The sequence below is a fragment of the Rhyacophila brunnea genome, unplaced genomic scaffold (assembly GCF_057557595.1).
Source record: "Rhyacophila brunnea isolate RB1 unplaced genomic scaffold, BYU_Rbru_1.0 scaffold_3, whole genome shotgun sequence".
Lineage (NCBI taxonomy): Eukaryota > Metazoa > Arthropoda > Insecta > Trichoptera > Rhyacophilidae > Rhyacophila > Rhyacophila brunnea.
In genome coordinates, this window is record NW_028232965.1 from 46,186,128 (window position 1) to 46,206,882 (window position 20,755).

A 20,755-nucleotide genomic window follows, 5' to 3' on the forward strand; every position below is an offset into this window, starting at 1 on the left:
ATAAATAAGGGCATTGAAATTTCTCAAATTCTCCGTTAATGTTTTTATGAGAAGCAAAAACCTATACATTTTCAATAGATGAATACGCGTACTATATTTTCCCCCCAAATACTATAATTTTGGAGGCTCTGTCAGTGTCGCCATCTTTTTCTATGCTGATTATAGTACAAAGATGTAAAAATTATAGAATTTCTGAAAAATATATACTACAGGAACATTTTACGTCTTGAATCCTTTAAAATTATACTATTTTGTCATATTCGGCGTAAAACGAAAGTATTTTACATATTTCGCGGAATTTAAATTATTGTATTGTACTATAAGTATAGTACGGTTGGCATCACTGGGTTCCGTACTATAATTATTCCACTTTGTAAAGATGGCAACATTGTCGGCCATAGATATTGCCGGCTTGTCTCGGATGTTGACGTTGTCAGTTTACTGAGCTGCAAGTATATTAGTGTGTGACTGAGTTTACTTTCTGTTTTTCAACACGTGTTCGCGCTGTTGGCACTATCACTATTTCATTCTGTGCAATGAAAATAAGTAAAGTTATATTATATAAAATTACTGATTCATCTACGAAGAAACAACTTTCATGTGAGTGAACAATAGACGCCACTAGTCCTATTTACATTAATTAGTTACCTACACAATTTCGAGGCGCTCGCCATTTTCTGTTGTCATAAATTACAATCGTTTTTTTAAATTAATCAGTGATGCATGACTTGCAATTAATATATCAGTAACGAGGGTTGGAGGTAAGCCACGAATAGTGTAGGTACACTAAACTGTCAGTCATACAGATAGGTACAAAAAATACATTGCCGATGGTGTTGGTTTGTTTTAAAAATGGGTAGGTAAATGTGCCGCAGATGCTGTCGTAAGATTTTATAACTTTCTTTTTAGACCATACCAAACCTAACCTACCCCAACCTAATATTATCTAATATAATCTTAATTTGTGATAATGATACATCAAAATGTATGAAAATTTAAAATTAACAATTATTGGATCGAATAGCCTATGCGCCGATAGAAAAGGGTATTTATTATATATGTCTACATGGAATAAACAGTTTCCGTAAAAAAAATCATAAAAACTCATGGCGGCATCTGCGGGCACAATTACCAAAAAATGAATTGGTAAATATCTCGCAGATGCGCGCATTAGATTTTATAACATTCTTTTTAGACACAAACCTAACCTAACCTACCCCAACCTAATATAATCTTAAGCCGCGTTCAGCGTCGTACAGCTCCATACTATTTATTACTATCCAAGTTAACTTGGATGAGTAGGACGCGGTTCAAGTAGCTTGGATAGGAATAATTAGTATGAAGATGTCACATACGAGTGCACTTGGATAGGAATAAATAGTATGAAGCTGTCACTTGGATGAGACATCTTCATACTAATTATTCCTATCCAAGTATACTTGGACCGTGTCAACGCGGCTTTAGTTTGTGATAATGATGCATCAAAATGTATGCAAATTTTAAATTACCAATTGGATCGAAAAGCATTGCGCCGACAGAAAAAGGTACCTATTTATTATAGTTGTCTAGATGGAATATAAACTGTTTTCGTTAAAAAAATAATTATAAAAGCTCATGCAGGATCTGCGGCACAATTGCCAATGAATTAAACCCTGCCTACCAAACCATTATGGATTAGGTATGGTATGGGTGATCCAACAAAAATAATGCACACTTTTTCAGTCATACTTATTTGTTTTGTTGATTAACCCTTTGGCTGCTACGATGTTGTGCAAAATCCGGTCGAAGATTGCTACCAATAATTGTCGATAATTTAAGTATTGTATTATTTTTAGACACCTTACCACTCTAATTGATTCTGCGAAATCGGAATATTATGGCTAGAGGCTATTAGATATTCCCCGCTTCGTCTGCCTTTAAAATTAATTGAAATTCTCTTTCTCGCTCTATCATACTGACGACCACGTGTGCGAGCGAAACGAACTATCGAGTTTTTATTTTTAACAGCTATTGAAAACAATTGTTTGTGAAAAAGGTCTTCATGGTGTTTGCTTATCGGAACATTTAAAATATTGCAAATGATTTTTATTTCATTATTTTTTTATAAATGAAATTGTTTTTATATATTATTATACTATAATTTAATAGAAAATCTACGGTCCCTTCAGGGAGTCACGATCCGTGTATTTTACTTTAGTAAATTAGAAATAAGTAAGTTAGTATTAATTAAGTTAGTATAATCTTTAGTATTTTTAGGGAAACACTGTTCTAAAATACTTTTCCCACTGTTTCAAATGTATAATCTAATATATAAAAATTAATATTTGTGTGTTTGTTTGTTCGTATTTAATGCGCAGCCATACCGTTCATCCGATTGCGATAAAACTTTGTAAACTTATTGCATGCACTTGCGGGAAGAGTATAGGCTATACTAATATATAAAAATGAATGTCTGTCTGTCTGTCTGTGTGTCTGTCCCGTATGCGTTCCTATACCATTCATCCGAATGCAATGAAATTTTGGTAAGTGGTTGTATGCACACCCATGAAGGTTTCTGAATTAGAAAAATCCTCATCTTCTTCTTCTTCATCATTCTATTTTCTTTTATTCGTATGGTTCCTATACCATTCATCCGATTGCGATGAAACCTTCGTCAGTTGTTGTGTTAACACCCGCAAAGGTTTCTGAAATAGTACAACTATCTTCTTCTTCTTCTTCATTTTATCTTCTTTTATTCGTATGGTCCCTATACCATTCATCCGATTGCAATAAAACCTTCGTCAGTTGTTGTGGTAACACCCGCAATGGTTTTTGAATTAGTACAACCATCTTCTTCTTTTTCTTCTATTCTATATTCTTCTATTCGTAAGCGTTCCTATTCCATTCATCCGATTGCAATGAAATTTTGGTAAGTGGTTGTATGCACACCCATGAAGGTTTCTGAATTAGAAAAATCTTCTTCTTCTTCATCATTCTATTTTCTTTTATTCGTATGGTTCCTATACCATTCATCCGATTGCGATGAAACCTTCGTCAGTTGTTGTGTTAACACCCGCAAAGGTTTCTGAAATAGTACAACCATCTTCTTCTTCTTCTTCATTTTATCTTCTTTTATTCGTATGGTCCCTATACCATTCATCCGATTGCAATAAAACTTTCGTCAGTTGTTGTGGTAACACCCGCAATGGTTTTTGAATTAGTACAACCATCTTCTTCTTTTTCTTCTATTCTATATTCTTCTATTCGTAAGCGTTCCTATTCCATTCATCCGATTGCAATGAAATTTTGGTAAGTGGTTGTATGCACATCCATGAGGTTTCTGAATTAGAAAAATCATCATCTTCTTCCTCTCTTCATTCTATCTTCTTCTATTCGTATGCGTTCTTATACCATTCATCCAATTGCGATGAAAATTTGACCAGTTGTTGTGCGCAAGCCCGCGAAGGTTTCTGAATTAGTACAACTATCTTCTTCTATTCGTATGCATTCCTATACCATTTATCCGATTGCAATGAAACTTTGGTGAGTTGTCGTGCGCACGCCTGCGAAGGTTTCTGAATTAGTAAAACCATCATCTTCTTCTTCTATTCGAATGCGTACCTACACCATTCATCCGATTGCAATGAAACTTTGGTGAGTTGTCGTGCGCATGCCCACGAAGATTTCTGAATTAGAAAATCATCTTTTACTTCTATTCTTATGCGTTCCTATACCATTCATCCGATTGCAATGACATTTTGATCAAGTGTTGTGCCCTTGCCCGCAAAGGTTTCTGAATTAGTACAATCATCTTTTTCTTCTTCTATTTGTATGCGTTCTTATGCCATTCATCCGATTGTGATGAAATTTTGACCAGTTGTTGTGCGCACGCCCGCAAATGTTTTTGAATTAGTACAACCATCTTCTTCTTCTTCTATTCGTATGCGTTCCTATACCATTAATCCGATTGCAATGAAACTTTGGTGAGTTGTCATGCGCATGCCCACGAAGATTTCTGATTTAGAAAATCATCTTCTTCTAATATTCGTATGCGTTCCTATACCATTCATCCGATTGCGATGAAACTTTTGTCAGTTGTTGTGCGCACACTTGCAAAGGTTTCTAAATTATTATTATATAAAATACAAAGTTTGTTGTTTGTTTGTTCCATCCAATTTTGATTTTTTTCTTTTACTACATATTAATAACATTAATAACGTTTTCATATTTTTGATTCGATTTTAATTTAGTGTTCTTATGTTTGACCTTTACTCCTATTAGAATTATTTTCATATTGCCATATTGTATTACACAGATATTTTAATATTAAAAAATAATTAACTCTTATTATTTTTCAAATATCTAAGATAAATATAACCACGAAGTGACCCTGTGCGAAGCCGGGTACTTCAGCTAGTATTAAATAAAAAATTGTCATTCCACTCAGAATTTGACTGTAAACAAATAAAAAACGAAATTTGTTTATATTGTAAACTGAAATTTGTATTTGAAATTAATGCTTTTATTATAAAAATGCTGATGCGAATATAATTGTTATAAGTTCTAACCCTACCCAGTCACAAAACATATATAAATCAAGTTATATTACACAACAATAAAACTAAATATATCAAAAATGTTTCATACCGCTGAAGCAGTAGTATGTTCCAAAATTAACTTAACATTTCAGGCACCAAATGCAAAACGACGATCGTTGTGGCCAATATCAAAATCAACGATATATCGTTTCGTAGCAGTCTAAGGGTTAAAATACAATATTACAGATAGCGTTCGTTAGTTTTTTTTAAATTCATTAAGCCCTGCCTGAACGAAGCCATAATCGATAAAAAATATTCCGTGATGGTGCCCGCAGATGACCGCATGAGCTTTTATATATTTTTTTTTACGAAAACAGTTTATTTCATTACTCAGTCTTTGTTGAGAGGAAACTACGAACGTAATAGTCTAAACATAATCAGGGATCGGTTCTGGCTTCTTCCGTCAACACTCCACCTCATGATGCGGCAGTCATCAGTAGCTCCATGTACTTGACACTATTCTTTTTGTCGGTTCATTATCATTACTGTTCACATGACCTAAGCAGAGTAGTCTTCTTCGGCAGATCTTGATTGATTCAACTGCGTCGTTCAGCCCACAATTGTAAGATTGTCGCTGTCCCTGATGGAGAATTATTCTTCCAATTCCCTCGGTTCTCCAGAGAATCCAGGTTATTTCAACATTGTTTTTATAATAAAATTGTGTATTTTTTTTATTAATAGTTATTCAGTCTGAATATTCGCCGAGCAGTCTGCCAGTCTCATCTGAAGAAATCCACGAGAGCATGGCATCGGAACTGAAACGGGTGAATAATATGAAGGGGGCTGGCCCCCCATCTCGACAAGGCCCAAGGGACCTTCAAAGGTACGTGTCATCGTAATGTTCCATGTAATATGAATAAATACAGATGCAAGGGATGGAGTCCGAATGTTTCAGTTAGTATGGATTAATCCACTGACAGATGAAGGCCTCTCTGAGCTAATTCCAATGCTCTCAGTGATATACCTACATTGTATTGTCACATATTTGCGGAACTTAACCATTCTGTTGAACCGGCCACCTCCAGGCCCGTTTACCTTTCTGATGCTTTCTACCGCTTCAGTACTGACCAGATTTGTTCGACTGTTATGTTTTCACACCTAAACACAGGACATGAATTATAATCGGTAGCCATAGAATATTAATATTTCGTAAGTTGGCGTATTGGGACACATTGGCACTGTTTATAGATACCATCTTTGGCATTGAGATTTTTTAGTTGTATGTTGTGTATATCGGACCTAAATAATTACAGCTCAGTGAAATTGGCTGCCTTTCTAATCCCGACATAATTTTGATAATACAGTTTGTTCCTTCCTCACGGTACATTTGCATTTGGTTCTGACACAAGCAATGACATTATTAATGGACGACGCACTCATCACAGATTGATCATCACTCGCCTTTCAATATGAAGTAGATTCTTTAATTATTTTAGTTTTACTTATTTTACTTCTACTTAGTATAAGATTTTAAAATGTGTTGCAGTCAATGACATTATTAATGGACGACGCACTCAATACAGTAGCTAGCAAGTAAATTCGCGCATTCGCATGTATAGGTAGACGTCACGCAATTTCCATTATGCGATATCACGCATCGGGAATTTATAGCAATATGACCTTTATTGTAATGGCGTTAGAGTAGTGTTTCTAATGTCAATGTTCATTTGAGCGTCAATGACATTATTAATGGACGACGCACTCAATACAGTAGCTAGCAAGTAAATTCGCGCATTCGCATGTATAGGTAGACGTCACGCAATTTCCATTATGCGATATCACGCATCGGGAATTTATAGCAATATGACCTTTATTGTAATGGCGTTAGAGTAGTGTTTCTAATGTCAATGTTCATTTGAGCGAACCCGTTCGAACCGAACCATTCGGCAGACCCAACAAAAAGCATCAGGAATTTATAGCAATATCACCTTTATTGTAATGGCGTTATAACAGATTATGCCATTCGGCAGACCCGACAATAAAGTGAGTGAGTGTTATTTTCTTTTCCAGATGATTCGTCCATATTAATGTCATTGGACACAAGTCATGTCGAATGAGTCTTGTGTGTATGAATTGATTATAGTTTCGCGGTTTCACCTCACCAATACCTCCACATTTATCCCATTGATGACTGACTATTATTTTTATAGAATACAACAATTAAATAATAATGACTCAAAAAGTATTTGTTTAAATCATTTGATTTTTTGAACATGAATATAAAAATGATGCTTTAATTTGATTTAGAAGACAACAGAAAAATATATATATTTAAAGCGAGATATGGAAGTTCAAAGTTCAATAAATAAAAACTTTTCATTATTTTTTTTCAGAATATTAAGTTTAGTCTAAATAAAAAACCAATTACTTCCTAAAGGTTTAAAAAACTGTTTGTGTTATATAGGATAATCTATTTTCATATGATAACCCATAAAATATCTGAAAATTATTGAGAAATGCCGTACTTTTTGCATTTTTAGCAATAAGTGAAATTTTGCGAATTCCGAAATTTCAAAAGTTGTAACTTTTTGTTGCGAAACTTCAAAATACAAATGATAATTTGTAATAAAACTGTTCCCTGTATTATCCTGTATCTAAAATCACTTCAAGGTTTGAAAATATTTTAACAGATGTTTATTCTTAACGCCGATAAAAAAAAGATCAATAACCTTGATATTCTTAGTTTTTAAGTGTTTTCCATCATGGAAACATGAATTATTCATAAAACATTATAATGGGTCGCATTGTTTGGTATTTCACATCTAATTTTTATATATATGAGTAAATGATGTCAAATATTGTAATATACAACAATTATTATTAATAATTGATATTTTCTTATATTCAATTTTATGGATATCGTGATAATAAAACGACAATTATTTCTACAGTAATTTCTATACTAATTGCCAAAATTAAATTTACTTATATTTTTTAATGTGATATTATCTTACTTAGTTTGGAATTATTTAGTTTATGTGAAAACTATTTTGTGAATAAGCATTTTTTGTTGCTGTAAATTTTCATCCACGCAACCAACATACGATTAATAGCCACACAAAACTTTATTAGACTTAAACTTAAACTTCAAGAAAGAGTAAAAATGAGGTCACAAAAATATTATTCATAACTTTTACAGGTAGTAGGGTTTGGACTTGGCCAAGTGAATGGAAAAGCGTTTGCCGTCATGAAAACAGCTGTGATGCCCATCATTTCCAAATCTCAATGCAGGTCAGAGTCGCCACCGGAATTCGCAAAATACATTCTTTGGGATAAACTTTGTGCACGATACACTACTGGTAGAAATCTTGAAAAATCATAATAATTATGTTAACAATATCTTTTTTTTAAATTTCTATATTTTAATGTGTGAAAGTGTTTAAACTGTGTTTAAAAAGTGCGAAAACTTTAAAATTCCAAACCCTATCGGGTTATTTTAAAATAATAAAATTATTCATCCTTAACAGGAATTGGAGTGTGCAAAGGAGATAGTGGAGGTGGACTTGTGGTCAGCAGCATTTAAAGAAACACTCCGCGTGGTATTTGAGAGGAACTGTGGCAGTGTTCACAATTCCTCTCAAATACCACGTCGGAGTGTTTCTTATATTTCATCTAACTTCTTTCTAATGCAGGTAACTGTTTTACTAAATATTAGACTAAAGATCTCTAGATATTTAACGGTATCGACTGCTTTAGAATCTAACATTGCATCGAGATGCTTGTGATTTTTGTGACATGCGATGTGATAGTGGTAATTATGTGATGTCTTTCTGATTCTCAGCTACCCAAACCGTGCACCCGACGGCCGCCATTCGCCCCCATCATCGGCCGATTGTCTCACTTCTTTCCGTGCCACACCGACATGAATACGAGTGTGTGCGTCTTCGCAAGAAACTTCGGACTCCCGATATTTTCGGATCCCATGTTGCATTTTCACACAATATGTAAGTAAAAAACCGTCTGGCGCGGTGAAGAAATATAATTTTGAAACTTTATACTGAAACGTGGCTAATTGTAATATTAAGTTAATCATAATTCAACTTGAAAATCGTATTATTGGGGTGACAGATAACTTCACCCGGAAGGCACTGGGGGTTCTGTCTATGTTGACGTTTGGTAGTTGCCGGACTTTACTTGTTATTTTAACAACAAGTAACATAATGATACAAAATCAAAATATGTATTATGCTAGTAAATGAAATTGGCAATCATAACAGTTACTTATTATTACTTGTCTAAATACAATTTCAGTGGGTACAGTAATGTATACAGTTAACGGTGATTTTTGAATTAAGGCTGTACATTATTCTAGAACTGGATTATTCTGAACATTCTTTTTGGGGTCTAACGAGCTAGTGCATGCATACCGCACGACACTGTATCCTGATAGTGTCGCATAGCCTCTCCTACTCAATTTCTATCTCCACATCCACGTGGTGAACCCTGGAAACCTGAGCAACTACACATTAGATCAGGTAGTCAACCCTGGTGGAAGGTGTGGTCAGGGCTAATGGAGAAGGAAGAAATGGCCCTCCGAAAAAGGAGTTGGGCGTGGGGCTAACAACCTCATCCTGTAAAAAAACACTGTTACGAAACCACAACAATAGCCTCGGAAACCGGACACTAAACTCAGACAACCTGGCAAACGCTTTAAGGAAATACGATTTGGAACATGGAATACATTATCACTCTATCGACTAGGAGGACTTAAACTCCTTACAGAACAACTTATAAAATACCAATGTGATATTACGGCCCTACAGGAGATGAGATGAATAGGTCAAGGAGTGATGGAGAAACGAGACTGCACTATTTGGTTTGATCCAGTCAACCCAAGGATCATGCGACTGCGAATTAAAGGAAGTTTCTTCAATTACTCATTCATAAGCGGACATGCCCCTACAGAGGATAAGTCGGATGAGGAAAAAGAGGACTTCTACGATGCATTAGAAAGCACGTACAACAGTTGCCCAAATCACGATGTGAAAATAATACTTGGTGATCTAAATGCCAAAATAGGACAGGAAGAGATCTACACTACCATTGTCGGAAAACATAGTCTATACAATGAAAGTAATGATAATGGTACGCGAGTAATTAATTGTGCAGCGTCACTAAATATGGTTATTGGTAGTACAATGTTTCCCCGTGAGGATATATATATAGGGGAACTTGGAAATCCCCAGATGGGTGCACAATAAACCAAATAGACCATATTATTTGATAGACAATAGGCACAGATCGGATCTAATGAACGTCCGAACATACAGAGGGGCTAATGTACCGTACGTATAATGACCATTTCCTAGTGTGTGGAAAAGTTAGAGCAAAGATCTCAAACACCAAAAAGGAAATGGGAGCAAGAGCAAAACCCTTTGACACAGAGAAACTGAAGATTCCGCAGGAACTGGCTCGGTACCAGGAGAGCTTGAACACTCACCTGAGCGACAATGTTGAGGTTGGAGACCATGAAGAGGTGAATCAACACTGGGAAGAATGCAAGACTGCCATATTATCCTCAGCTAATGACACCTTAGGACGCCGAAAAACAGGTGATCGATCAGAATGGTTTGACGAAGATTGCCGCGAAGTCACTACGAGAAAGAATGAGGCTTAATGATGCTACAGAAGAAAACTCGGGCATCAAACGATGAGTATAAAAAGCGCCGGCGTGACGAAAAGAAACGTGATTATTTAAAAAAGGAAATGATCCTACTCCAAGAACACTATAAAGCCCAAGAAAGTCGGCTGTTCTATAGAAAGATAAATAATGTTAGGAAGGGTTTCAAGCCTCGTATCACAATGTGCAAGGATGACGATGGCATGATACTCACAGAAAAACACCGTATTCTTGCCCAGTGGGTGGGTTTCTTTGATCAACATTTAAATACCTCCCATAATGATGCCGGCAACACTAACATTAATACTCATGACCAGGAATCAGTACAAAGTGGCATAGATGATGACGAAGAACCACCAACATTAAATGAGGTAAAAGGTGCCATGTCAAGGTTGAAAACAAGCAAATCGCTTGGAATAGATAACCTACAGAGTGAATTAATAAAATGTGGTGGGGATAGCCTGCTCAAACATTTGCGTAGCCTAATCCACCAAGTATGGACTTCAGAAAAGATGCCAGAGGAGTGGAAGGATGGGCTGATTTGTCCCGTGCACAAGAAAGGAGACCAACTAGTAACTACAGAGGGGTGACACTCCTTAACTCTGCATATAAACTGTTGGTGATTCTGATATTCCAGCGGCTGGAACCCATTGTCGAAGGAATACTCGGGCACTACCAAGGAGGTTTTCAACGAGGGAGATAATGTGTTACTCAAATATTCACTCTAAGCGGAATGCACAATCTAAGATTTCGTTCCTAAGGATCAGTCGCCGAAAAGCATGACTTAACTATAGACAATCCTGAGTATAGAGTTAAGGAATCCTTAACCATAGACTACTTTTGTTATGAACACGCCCCCTTCTGTATTACCATTTACCACTGACAGCTGCTGTCAAAATAAATTCGCATGTCAATAACACAGTCCATACACTCAAATTCATTTAACAATGTATCTCAATATGGATATTGATAGTGTTAATTCGTTTGGCATGTACTTGCAGAATATTATTTTATTTTTATACGCCAGCCCGCAGAAATACAAAATACCAGATGAAGAATGACACTAGACGCTAGTGTTACCATGTTAAAAAAAATCTTGTGGTGCCTGTGGAATCACGTATAATGACTTATAACGGAAACATAAGAGTATTATAATTAAATATTAATATGTATTTATAGTTATTGCATTTATAAAATGCAGTTGTCATATTTTTGTCATCGTTTAACAATTATAAAATAATTTACCTAACGAGAATTTTTAAATATGGTATTATTTTCAATAGAAATGATCTTAACTAAGGACAGTATTTCTGCATAGTGTTTTCTGCTAAGGAAATTTTAGTTATGACAAATGTTTCTGCATTCCGCCCTAAGGCAGATTCTAGAAAAGACCACTAAATTCAATATTAACACGTATCACCTGTTCATTGATTTTAAGGCAGCTTATGATAGCATGATGATGCCAAGATAGATGGCCAACATCTATTTCTCATAAAAACTAATAAAACCTGCTATATTCGAACAACTTACATAGGGTAACTTTAATAATTATTGTGACTGTTATTATTTCCGACTGCTATCACATGTTGGTTTGGACCGATCAGAACTATACGCACAAATTTGAATACAGATGTATTGTCTTTTCAGATTCATCTCTTTGTCTTCAAGTGGAGCATTTGGCGGCCGCTGATTTCCTCATCACTTCTGATCGTGTCCACACTTAATGAAATGTATTCGGCACGATGAGAGAGGACGGGTGACTTTCAAACTCTCCCGAGCTGTTGTGCGCGGCTGACCTGAGTGCGACGTGTCTTCACACACTTGGTAAAAATTTGTAATTTAAAATATTGACAGTCACATTTGACTTAATAATTATATATACATATCAGAAATCCATTTGCCATTACACTCGAATCGAAAGTCATACCAGACTTGATGAGGATGAATGTTTTTTTATTTATCTTTTTTGGTTGTTTCATAGTGCATGTGTCAGCAACTACGTAGAAGTCGCAATGTCCGGTAGAGCGGATCCAGTACACGGCGAGATGGCAATTTTTTATGTCCAATTTCACTCTTGGCTATTTGACGGAATAATCTATTCTTTTGCACTATCTATATAGCAGTGTTTCCTAATTGGTTTTTTTTGTCGAATAACACTTTGATTTTCATTTTTTTCATGATTTTCATGATTCATTCACGCTCTCCCGGTCAGCGGGTTTGAATCCCGCTCGCTTGTTCAAATTGAAATGTTTTTTTTTATTGGGGAGAGGATAAGTGAATTAAACGGTGACGGTAGCTACATAACAATTTATATACTTATTGCACGGTTTCTTATTTTCCGTATCGGCTTTCAGAATGCCCGGGTCTGGAGTATGATGACAGCACTGGATATTCATCATCACCGTCGTTACCGCATCGCCAGGAAATGAAAGTCGAGAGCTGATTTCGTGTTAATCGTCACCAAGTTTGTGTTAGTGTTTGTGTTTAAATGTTCCAAGGTTTTGCGTGCCCGGTGAGTAAACCGATTGACATAAAATGCGGCCTGGTCAGTCTTTTTCCTTCAATAAATAGACTAGATGCTCAATATCAAGTTTACACAGACTTCGATTCTTCTCATTTGTGTCCATCCATTGTCACAGTCATCAAATCGCCCATCTTAATTTCCACCCTTCACTGTGAATGTCATCCTAATAATAATCGACAATACTATAATGGGCATAAATAAAACATAATCATAATATGTGTATGATGTAATATCGGTCCCCCCCCAGCACTTGCAGTCATATTATGATGTTTATAAAATAGAAACTCATTTCATTTATGCTATGCCACAATTGAATGTGTTCAATAAATTGGATTTTTAATTTCAATATGTAATTTTAATAGAATTTTGAAAATTCCTGTTGTAAATTACAAGAAATACAAATTTAAAACCGGGAATTTAATGTACTATTATTATAATGAAATGGGAGTGCAGAAACTACACGCAAAAAGCAGAAACGTTAATTCTGGGCACGTAAAATCTCGGTTAGGTTCCATTGTATGTCTAATATATTTATTTACTTGTATCCAAATTTTCGATCCATTACCGTTAGTATGTGATACCCCGTTTACACGTGCATGGATTTACTGCTGATAGTATGTATTATCGCGGCCATAAAAAAATGCACGTGTAAATACGTATTATCGTGCAGTTTGTAAGATTGCATGCACGGATCTAAAAAGTTCATAATCTTCTGAATTTTCACGCGACAATTGAACTGTGATCTGTGCCTAAAAATCTGCTGGAAAAAAAAAACAATAGAATACATTATAGACTTAAACACAGAACACAAAAAAAGTATTTCTTAATAGTAGCATACTAGCAGATTTATAATACAATGTTATGAAGAACATGCTACCAACGTAACCGTTACAAACATGACTAAGGGCACTAAAAATACTATTCCACTTCAATATCATCACTATCAGTATCTTCATCAGGAACGGAGATTGAATTGTTAGTCAAACTTTTATAAAAATTATGGTACACCGGGTCTAAAAATTGTAGCAAAGATATCAGATCATCGTATTTTTTTTGTCAATACACAGCGCAGAGTAAAGTAGCTTGAAGTTTCCGCCTTCAAACCTCCACCCGCCGAATTGGTTGGTTTTGTGAGAGGGAATTGGAGTCTGAAGCGGACAAGTCAACCGAAACCTGAGCAGAAAAACTAAAGTTGGATGATACACATCTTCGCATACAAGAGGAGACATGCATTGTGAAAGCGATAAATCGATATTGCTAAATACCCTATCCAAAAGTCCATTGCTAGAGTTCAGAGACATCATTGTGCTGAGAAAATCCAAAAACAGAACATTCAAGGTCATCGCTGACTCTTTTACCACTACGCGCTGAGCTTAGATTAAAATCTCCCATTACCATAATCTTTCTATCTCCAATCAAGTTGATATTAGATAGCATACTCTCAATAAACACTTATACACCTCCAAGTCACTTGCTGGTGGAAAATAAATGACGCAAACGTAAATAGTGTCTCCGTCGCAGGTCAGTTTCACCCAAAGGTCCTCATTTTGAGTCTCCAAAGCACGGAAACGTTCGGCCTGTAACCCTTCCATACTTCTAACACCCAAAAGACAACCCCCACCCTGCCTGTGGCCTGCGCCGGAGTCTCGATCCCTCCTAAAGACTGAGTACTCACTTCCAAAATATTCACGACTAAAAACACTATCATTGAGCCATGTTTCAGTTATTATCATATGTTATTCTGGTAGTAGAATAATAATTGCTTGGGCAATTATTATTTTTATTGTTTTTATTAAGTCAGCTACTCGGTAGCCGTGGTGTTTCCATCCTGGCAACCCATTCTTTAATAAATGAATGGCGGAGCCAATTTTCCGCCTTCAAAACCAACGTGCTTAGCTTAGTAGGGATCCCTACCTTAAATGAAGCGTAATCACCTTTTGACTTCAGTTTAACTATTCGTTACCTTACTTTGAAAAGGTTCTAACTGCACTTGACCATGTTTTGAGCTATGAGCGTTTGAAATTTGGAATGGTCATATTTTCAATATAAAAAGACATGTAGATAGAACTCCGGCATACTGCTAATTCCCATATTTGACAATAGATAACTCTGAAATGAACGTATATGATAGAATATGGTTAATGGAACCTTTTCACATCAAAAAGTCATTTTAGGCCAAAATGTCAGTTAGAACCTTTTCAAAGTAAGGTAACGTATTGTGAAATCAGCGGTACAATTAGTAATTTTTTTAATATAATTGTTCATGTCTGCAACTGTGGTGTCGCGATGAAAGGGGTAGAAGTGGTAATTTTTAACCACCTCCGCCCCACCAAAGCTACCACGAATCGCAATGGCTGCCCTCTTCCTCTTCACTACCGTTGACCATTCTTCACCGGTAGTGGAGTTTCCAAGAGATACATCATTTCCTGATACCGGTGTCCCCTCAGATTTCTGAGACGTCGAGGCCTTGGGAGTGACATCTTGCTTTCCCGCTGAAGTCTCCTTTGCACGAGTTGCGTCTTTCAAATCTCTGGCAATTTTTTGGGATCTTGTTACTATAGTCGTTGCACGGGTCTTCGAGTGTTTTTGAGTTGTTAGTGGTTCGGGCTCATTAACAGCTGCATTAACGCCGATTAACGTTGGTGCAATTAGTGGCTTCAGCTTGAACTGCGGAGCGGCAGGCGGTAGCGGGGGAAGACGTACGTACTGACACGAACACGAATAATTATTAATTTTTTTCTTCCAGCTGTTCCACTTTTTTCATTAATAACTCCACCAAAAGCAATGTTCTCTCAGGAACCGACACATCCTCACACTGCACATACTTGTCATCAGTTGGCATTATTGACTGATTTTTAAACACCAACAAATGATAATAGTCTTTAAAAAAAATGCTGAGAGCACACAAAAGACGTTACAACGAAGCGGTCAGGCTTATGGTCTATGCTTGTGTACCTAATTGCTCCGGCTTGAATTTTTGAAAATTTCACAAGTGATACAATGGTCCTTTTTCGGGACAAAAATCCAATGTTAAAAGCGGTGTTAAAAATTGTATCATACAAATGTTTTTTTTGCAATCGGCATATCTTTCTCCGTACAAAATTCTTGGTATAGCCTGTACATTGTAGCAATGTTCAGGCTTCCATCGATATACATTTTTTCACTATGAGCTCTACATTAATGGGAAGGCATTACTGGAAATGATTTGATGTGATTACGGATTTTTTCCTTTATTTCATCATCAATTCTCACTCCACCTTTCCCATGCATTCCCCTTAAATCTGAATGCAACACTCCATGTTCGTTCTTTTAAGTGGAGTTTCAATCACTGTCTTGCATATGCTCAAAGTATGCATATTAAAAAAATTGCACACTCCTATTTGGACCCCATTTATATCAAAACAGTACGCTTTGTTAACTGTACGTGTAGGTACTACCAGGATTTTGCATTCTGTACTTTGGAATAACTGGCGTGATGCACCTTAATAAATAAACTCACATCGTCGACCAACCCTTTGGTGGATTTTTTCCCTTTGATTGAATTCAATTTTATCATAACATTTTAATTTGCACTTCTCAGCACTCGGTAAACTTACTTTCATAATGATATAACGCCATTTTGAGTTGTCCTTCTATGAAATGCAATAATTGACAAAACGATATCTCAACTTGTCCTTTTATGGAACTGAGAGAGTGTTTAAGTTTATTTATTTCCATATGCAGACATCTGTCCAACAAGAGAAAACCAGTATTTTTTACGAGTTGTTCTTTTGTGGAACTGAAAAGGAGCAATATTCGAATATAATGGGTAATATAACTCAAAACATCAAATTTTGGACTTGTCCTTCTATGGAACTGACCCATCGAATTGTATCCGAGTACAGGATAAGCTTTTCAGTTTGTTCAGGCAACTTGTTTGCTCTGCTCCCAGTGGTGCATTGCGAATTATATAAGCGCCACATTTTTTTAATATTCAGCTCTGCACAAGTATGACAAGTAAAGCCTACGTGAAGATTTAGCTCTGCAGTAATGCGGTTCAGCACCTTTGAAGGATTCAATAAATTTTTGAATCGATTTGCGCTTTTCCGCATTCGCACTAGAACGATCACCTCCATGATTTTCGACGGCATGGGAACCATTTTTCAAAAAAGTTCTCTCCAAAACACCACTGACACAATCTTTTTTGATATTAACGATCGATAAGAATGCCTGCTTGCAGACTTGCACTCGCTTACCCGTCTCTTCTCTTGTTGCAAAATATTTTACAGACATTTTTTTTGCTTCACGGCTGACATCTTAATCTGGCGATAATGGATATATGTTTTTGATGCATAATGTTTTAGAATAAAATTGTCCTGGTTTATTTTATTCTTCATGTCATAAAAAACTGTATGCATGCGTATTAAGTCTTCCATGAAGAGGGTAACACACTTGAATGTTTTTGTATTATGTCTGCAAGACGGCATGGTTGGTGGTCCAGAAGGTACATATCTAAAAAATAATCGGTAATCGTGAATTTTAAAATAGGCATTGTCTACAATATAATTATTATGTAGATTATTTGAAGATGAATAGTGTGTGTACACGTGGCATATACGAAAATGCTATGTTACATTACAAAATTGAAACTACCTACTCACAAAATAACACGAGAAAATGAAGTCTAATACCTACTGCAGGTACCCCCACGTACAAAAATGCCACTAGTAGTCTTATTTCTTGAATATTCCACAATCAAAATAGGTAATAAACAATAACATTCTACTTCTTGATTTATTGTTGCTAATAACATCTGCTCTTCGAATACTCTACTGGTTTATAAGATTATTTTTGGAACAGGTTTTTTTTTACGTTCCACACTATATCTTTCGCGTGCACCAATTCAACGAGGACTGTGTCCTCAGCGCTAATCCAGACAGTTTTTTGATAATATTATCGCCGTCTTCTATTGAGGATGTTTACAATCGCAGCAGTAACAGAATGACCGACTTTACTCTTTACCTGGTCACAGAACGTACGTGAGACCTGTCTCATCAGTATTCCATATCCTCTCTGGTTTGTCTAGCAGGTCTAATTTTTTCATGAGATTCTTCAGCTTATTATAAAAATCGTCCAATTGAACACGGTTGGCCATATTAGCCCGTTAAATGGAAAGATTTTCTGGTATCCGCATTCCCAAATTGTATCTTGTTTTGAAAGCCTTCCACCAATGCCAACTGGCTACTTAATTATCAACATTAAACGAAGTTTTCAAATTTTGTTGATGTGCCAGTTTGAAAGCAAGTTGCTTAACTTGGGAAGCCGAGGGACCAAATTTACCAGCTTTCTTTCTACTTCGCTCGGCAAAGCAAATGGTTTTCCATTTTTTACAATATTTGTACTTTCCACGTCGTCTTTGTACTTTAAATAGTACCTTTTTAATGTTGTCCAAGGAATTTTAAATTTCTTTGAAGATGCGTATGCTGTAGCACTGTTTTGAATATCACGGAGGGCTTGTCTGAGATCAGCAGATGTATATTTTGTGTCCTTTTTATCTTTTCCCATTATCCTATAAAGATTAAACATAAAACAATGAGAAATATGATAACAATTGCTTAATAAATAAATTGAATGTATAATATCACAACATCCCTTGCTCGGTGATACGCTATTTGACAAACTAAGCTAATTTCTTAAGAAAATGCTGCTTTTTTGGGTCGAGCCAGTCCATTCTTCGGCCGGGCCCATTCCATGCCAGCCCGCCAGTCAGTTGGTTTCAAAGGCAATCACCACACCAGCTCCAAGCGAAGTAGCTCCAAGTGAAGTCGAAGAAGGAGAGGAAAACAATAAAAAACCTCGATATCATATTGAATATTGAACCATTCGGGACTTTACGCCCCTAGATTGCTCATCAAAATTGCTCATCGTTGGGAGTAAACTAATTGGCCTGTGGTTCTCTGGGAGCTTTAAGTTCTTGCCAGGTTTTGGCAAGAGGATAATGTCGGCAATTTTCCAAGAATCAGGGAAGTATTGCTGTTAGAAGCAAGCAGCAGATATTCTACGCCCGTGTCTGGGAGCTTTTTGAGGGTAAGGTTTCTTATCCCGTCGATGCCAGGTGGTTTTTAAGTCGCTTGATTAAGAGTTCGGTTTCGTCTATTGAGACGGCTACCATAGGTGACGTTGGAGGATTAGGTGCGGCATTGATTATGGCTCTGGCTTCTCTCCTGATTGAATGTGTCTTTTTTTACTAGCTAGTTGAGTGTCCGAGTCTGAGTCTGAGTCAGTGTATGAATCTGAGTGAATCTGCGGCTGATACCCGGTTTGGAGTGAATTGATCTTCTATGCTGTCCGCAAACAGTTCGCATTTATCTTGGGTGGTGAAAACTGGGCCCCTTGGGCCAGTTAGTGGCGTTATTGGACATTTTTTGGTCCTCAGGATTTTAGATAGGCTCCAGTAAGGGTGGCTGCCCTTCACTAGGTTTTGAAGTTTTTTTAACCCAAGTTTCGTCGGAAAAGAGTCTGATCTCTTTTCTGACTTTCTTCTTTAGCTCTTTGGCTTTAGAGATGACAGCAGGATCGCCCGTGTCCTGACCAAGTTTTCTAGTCCTATTCCTCTCCGTTATGAGGAGTCTGATTGGTTTTGGAAGGTCGAGTCTGTGTTTGATGTCTGGGCTGATGGGAGTTGAGGCCGCTTTAAGTGCCTCCTGTATAATAGTCGTTAGGTCTGCAATTGCAGAGTATCTCTAGTTCGTCGGTGAGAAGTATGCGAGGTGTGAGATGTTCCTCCATATAGGCGCCAAAGTCTTCCCATGATACTTTATATCTGGTGGAATCTGGCAGTGTGGCAAAGGGGTCTACTGGGTCTCCCAAGTACAGTAGTATGGGTTTGTGGTCTGAGTTTAATTCGTCTACTGCTCGGATTATCGGTATGTAGCTAGTGTTCCTGCAGATAGTGAAGTCTAGTACGTTTAATGGTAGCCCTATCCTGCGCAAAGTGGTCTCTGAGGGAGCCACTACTACGGATTGCGTGTCTTGTGTGAATTTAAAAACTTTATTGCCTCTAAAGTCGGTGCTTGGGCAGTTCCATAGCCGATGCTTAGCGTTAAAGTCTCCTGCTATTATTGAGATGGGAAAAGGTGGGTCTAGGAGGTCGTGGAATTCTTGGAGAGTGGGAGTTTTATTGCAAGGGCTATATATGGATGTAAATTGAATGAGACCATAGTTTTTGGTGTTCACCAGGACCGTGGTCTCCTCAATGTTAGGAGTGAAGGTCGGAGTTGACGCTGATGGTCGGTGTGAGGGGCAGTGGTCAATCCTTGATTTGATGATGACAGCTGTGCCTCCTCCCTTATCAGATAGTCTATCCGTCCTGTAGGTAGAGTAATTTGGAAAATTTATATGGTGTGGTTTAAGCCACGTCTCGTTGACTAATAGGATATCTACGTCATGCTCTTCTAGGAAGTGGATGATTTCCTGTTTGTCTCTATAGACGGAGCCTGCAGCGTTCCAGAAGGCTATCTGGAGGGATGTTGGTTTAAATTTGGAAGCCATTGGGAGTATGGGATGGGAAGTCGCTATGGGAGGACGTGTGCTGGCTGTCTACCTAGTATTTAGTCTGTCCTAAGGAAGCTAGTGAAGCTGTGGCTTGTTTTAGTAATTCTTCCATGCCTGTGCATAGGTTTTTTAAAGTAGTGACCTGTGGGTCGTTCTGATCTATTTTTAGGTTTTGGGTTTGCAATTGCCTAGGCGGGGGTCTCGGCAATTGACTCCTCTGGGGCATCTGGTATGCCGGCGGTGTTTGGAGGAGAGGCTGTTTTTGAGGATTGGCTTGTTGTAGGTATGGCCATTGTGGCCTTTGGGGGCGGCATTGGGGCAGCTGGGTAAGCTGTTCTGGGCCATGCGGGCCTTGCAGGTGCTGGTCTGTTAGCATTTGTGTTTATTTGCATGGTCGGGCCGTTCCATGCTTGGGTTTGTCTTTGGGCTCGACGCCCTTGGTTTGGGTATGCGGGTCTTCGCGTGTTCGGGTTAGTTTGCGAGTTTGGGTTTGCAATACAC

At 37.2% G+C, this 20,755-nt stretch overlaps 1 protein-coding gene across 4 annotated transcripts; it reads left to right on the forward strand.

The window, feature by feature from the left end:
- Positions 1-464: 464 nt before the first annotated feature.
- On the forward strand, positions 465-17,414 carry LOC147068443 (uncharacterized). Of its 4 annotated transcripts, XM_085952812.1 has the most exons (8): positions 465-600; positions 5,259-5,400; positions 7,717-7,808; positions 8,359-8,521; positions 11,845-12,021; positions 12,552-14,667; positions 14,930-15,772; positions 15,860-17,414. In XM_085952812.1, the coding sequence occupies exons 3-5, from the start codon at positions 7,803-7,805 to the stop codon at positions 11,919-11,921; spliced, it is 246 nt and encodes an 81-aa protein (XP_085808938.1). In that variant the 5' UTR covers positions 465-600; positions 5,259-5,400; positions 7,717-7,802; the 3' UTR covers positions 11,922-12,021; positions 12,552-14,667; positions 14,930-15,772; positions 15,860-17,414. The 4 variants fall into 4 exon arrangements, with proteins under 4 accessions (XP_085808938.1, XP_085808935.1, XP_085808936.1 ...); XM_085952809.1 differs by lacking the exons at positions 14,930-15,772; positions 15,860-17,414 and having other exon boundaries at positions 7,717-7,876; positions 12,552-14,552; XM_085952810.1 differs by lacking the exons at positions 7,717-7,808; positions 14,930-15,772; positions 15,860-17,414 and having other exon boundaries at positions 12,552-14,552.
- Positions 17,415-20,755: the final 3,341 nt, after the last annotated feature.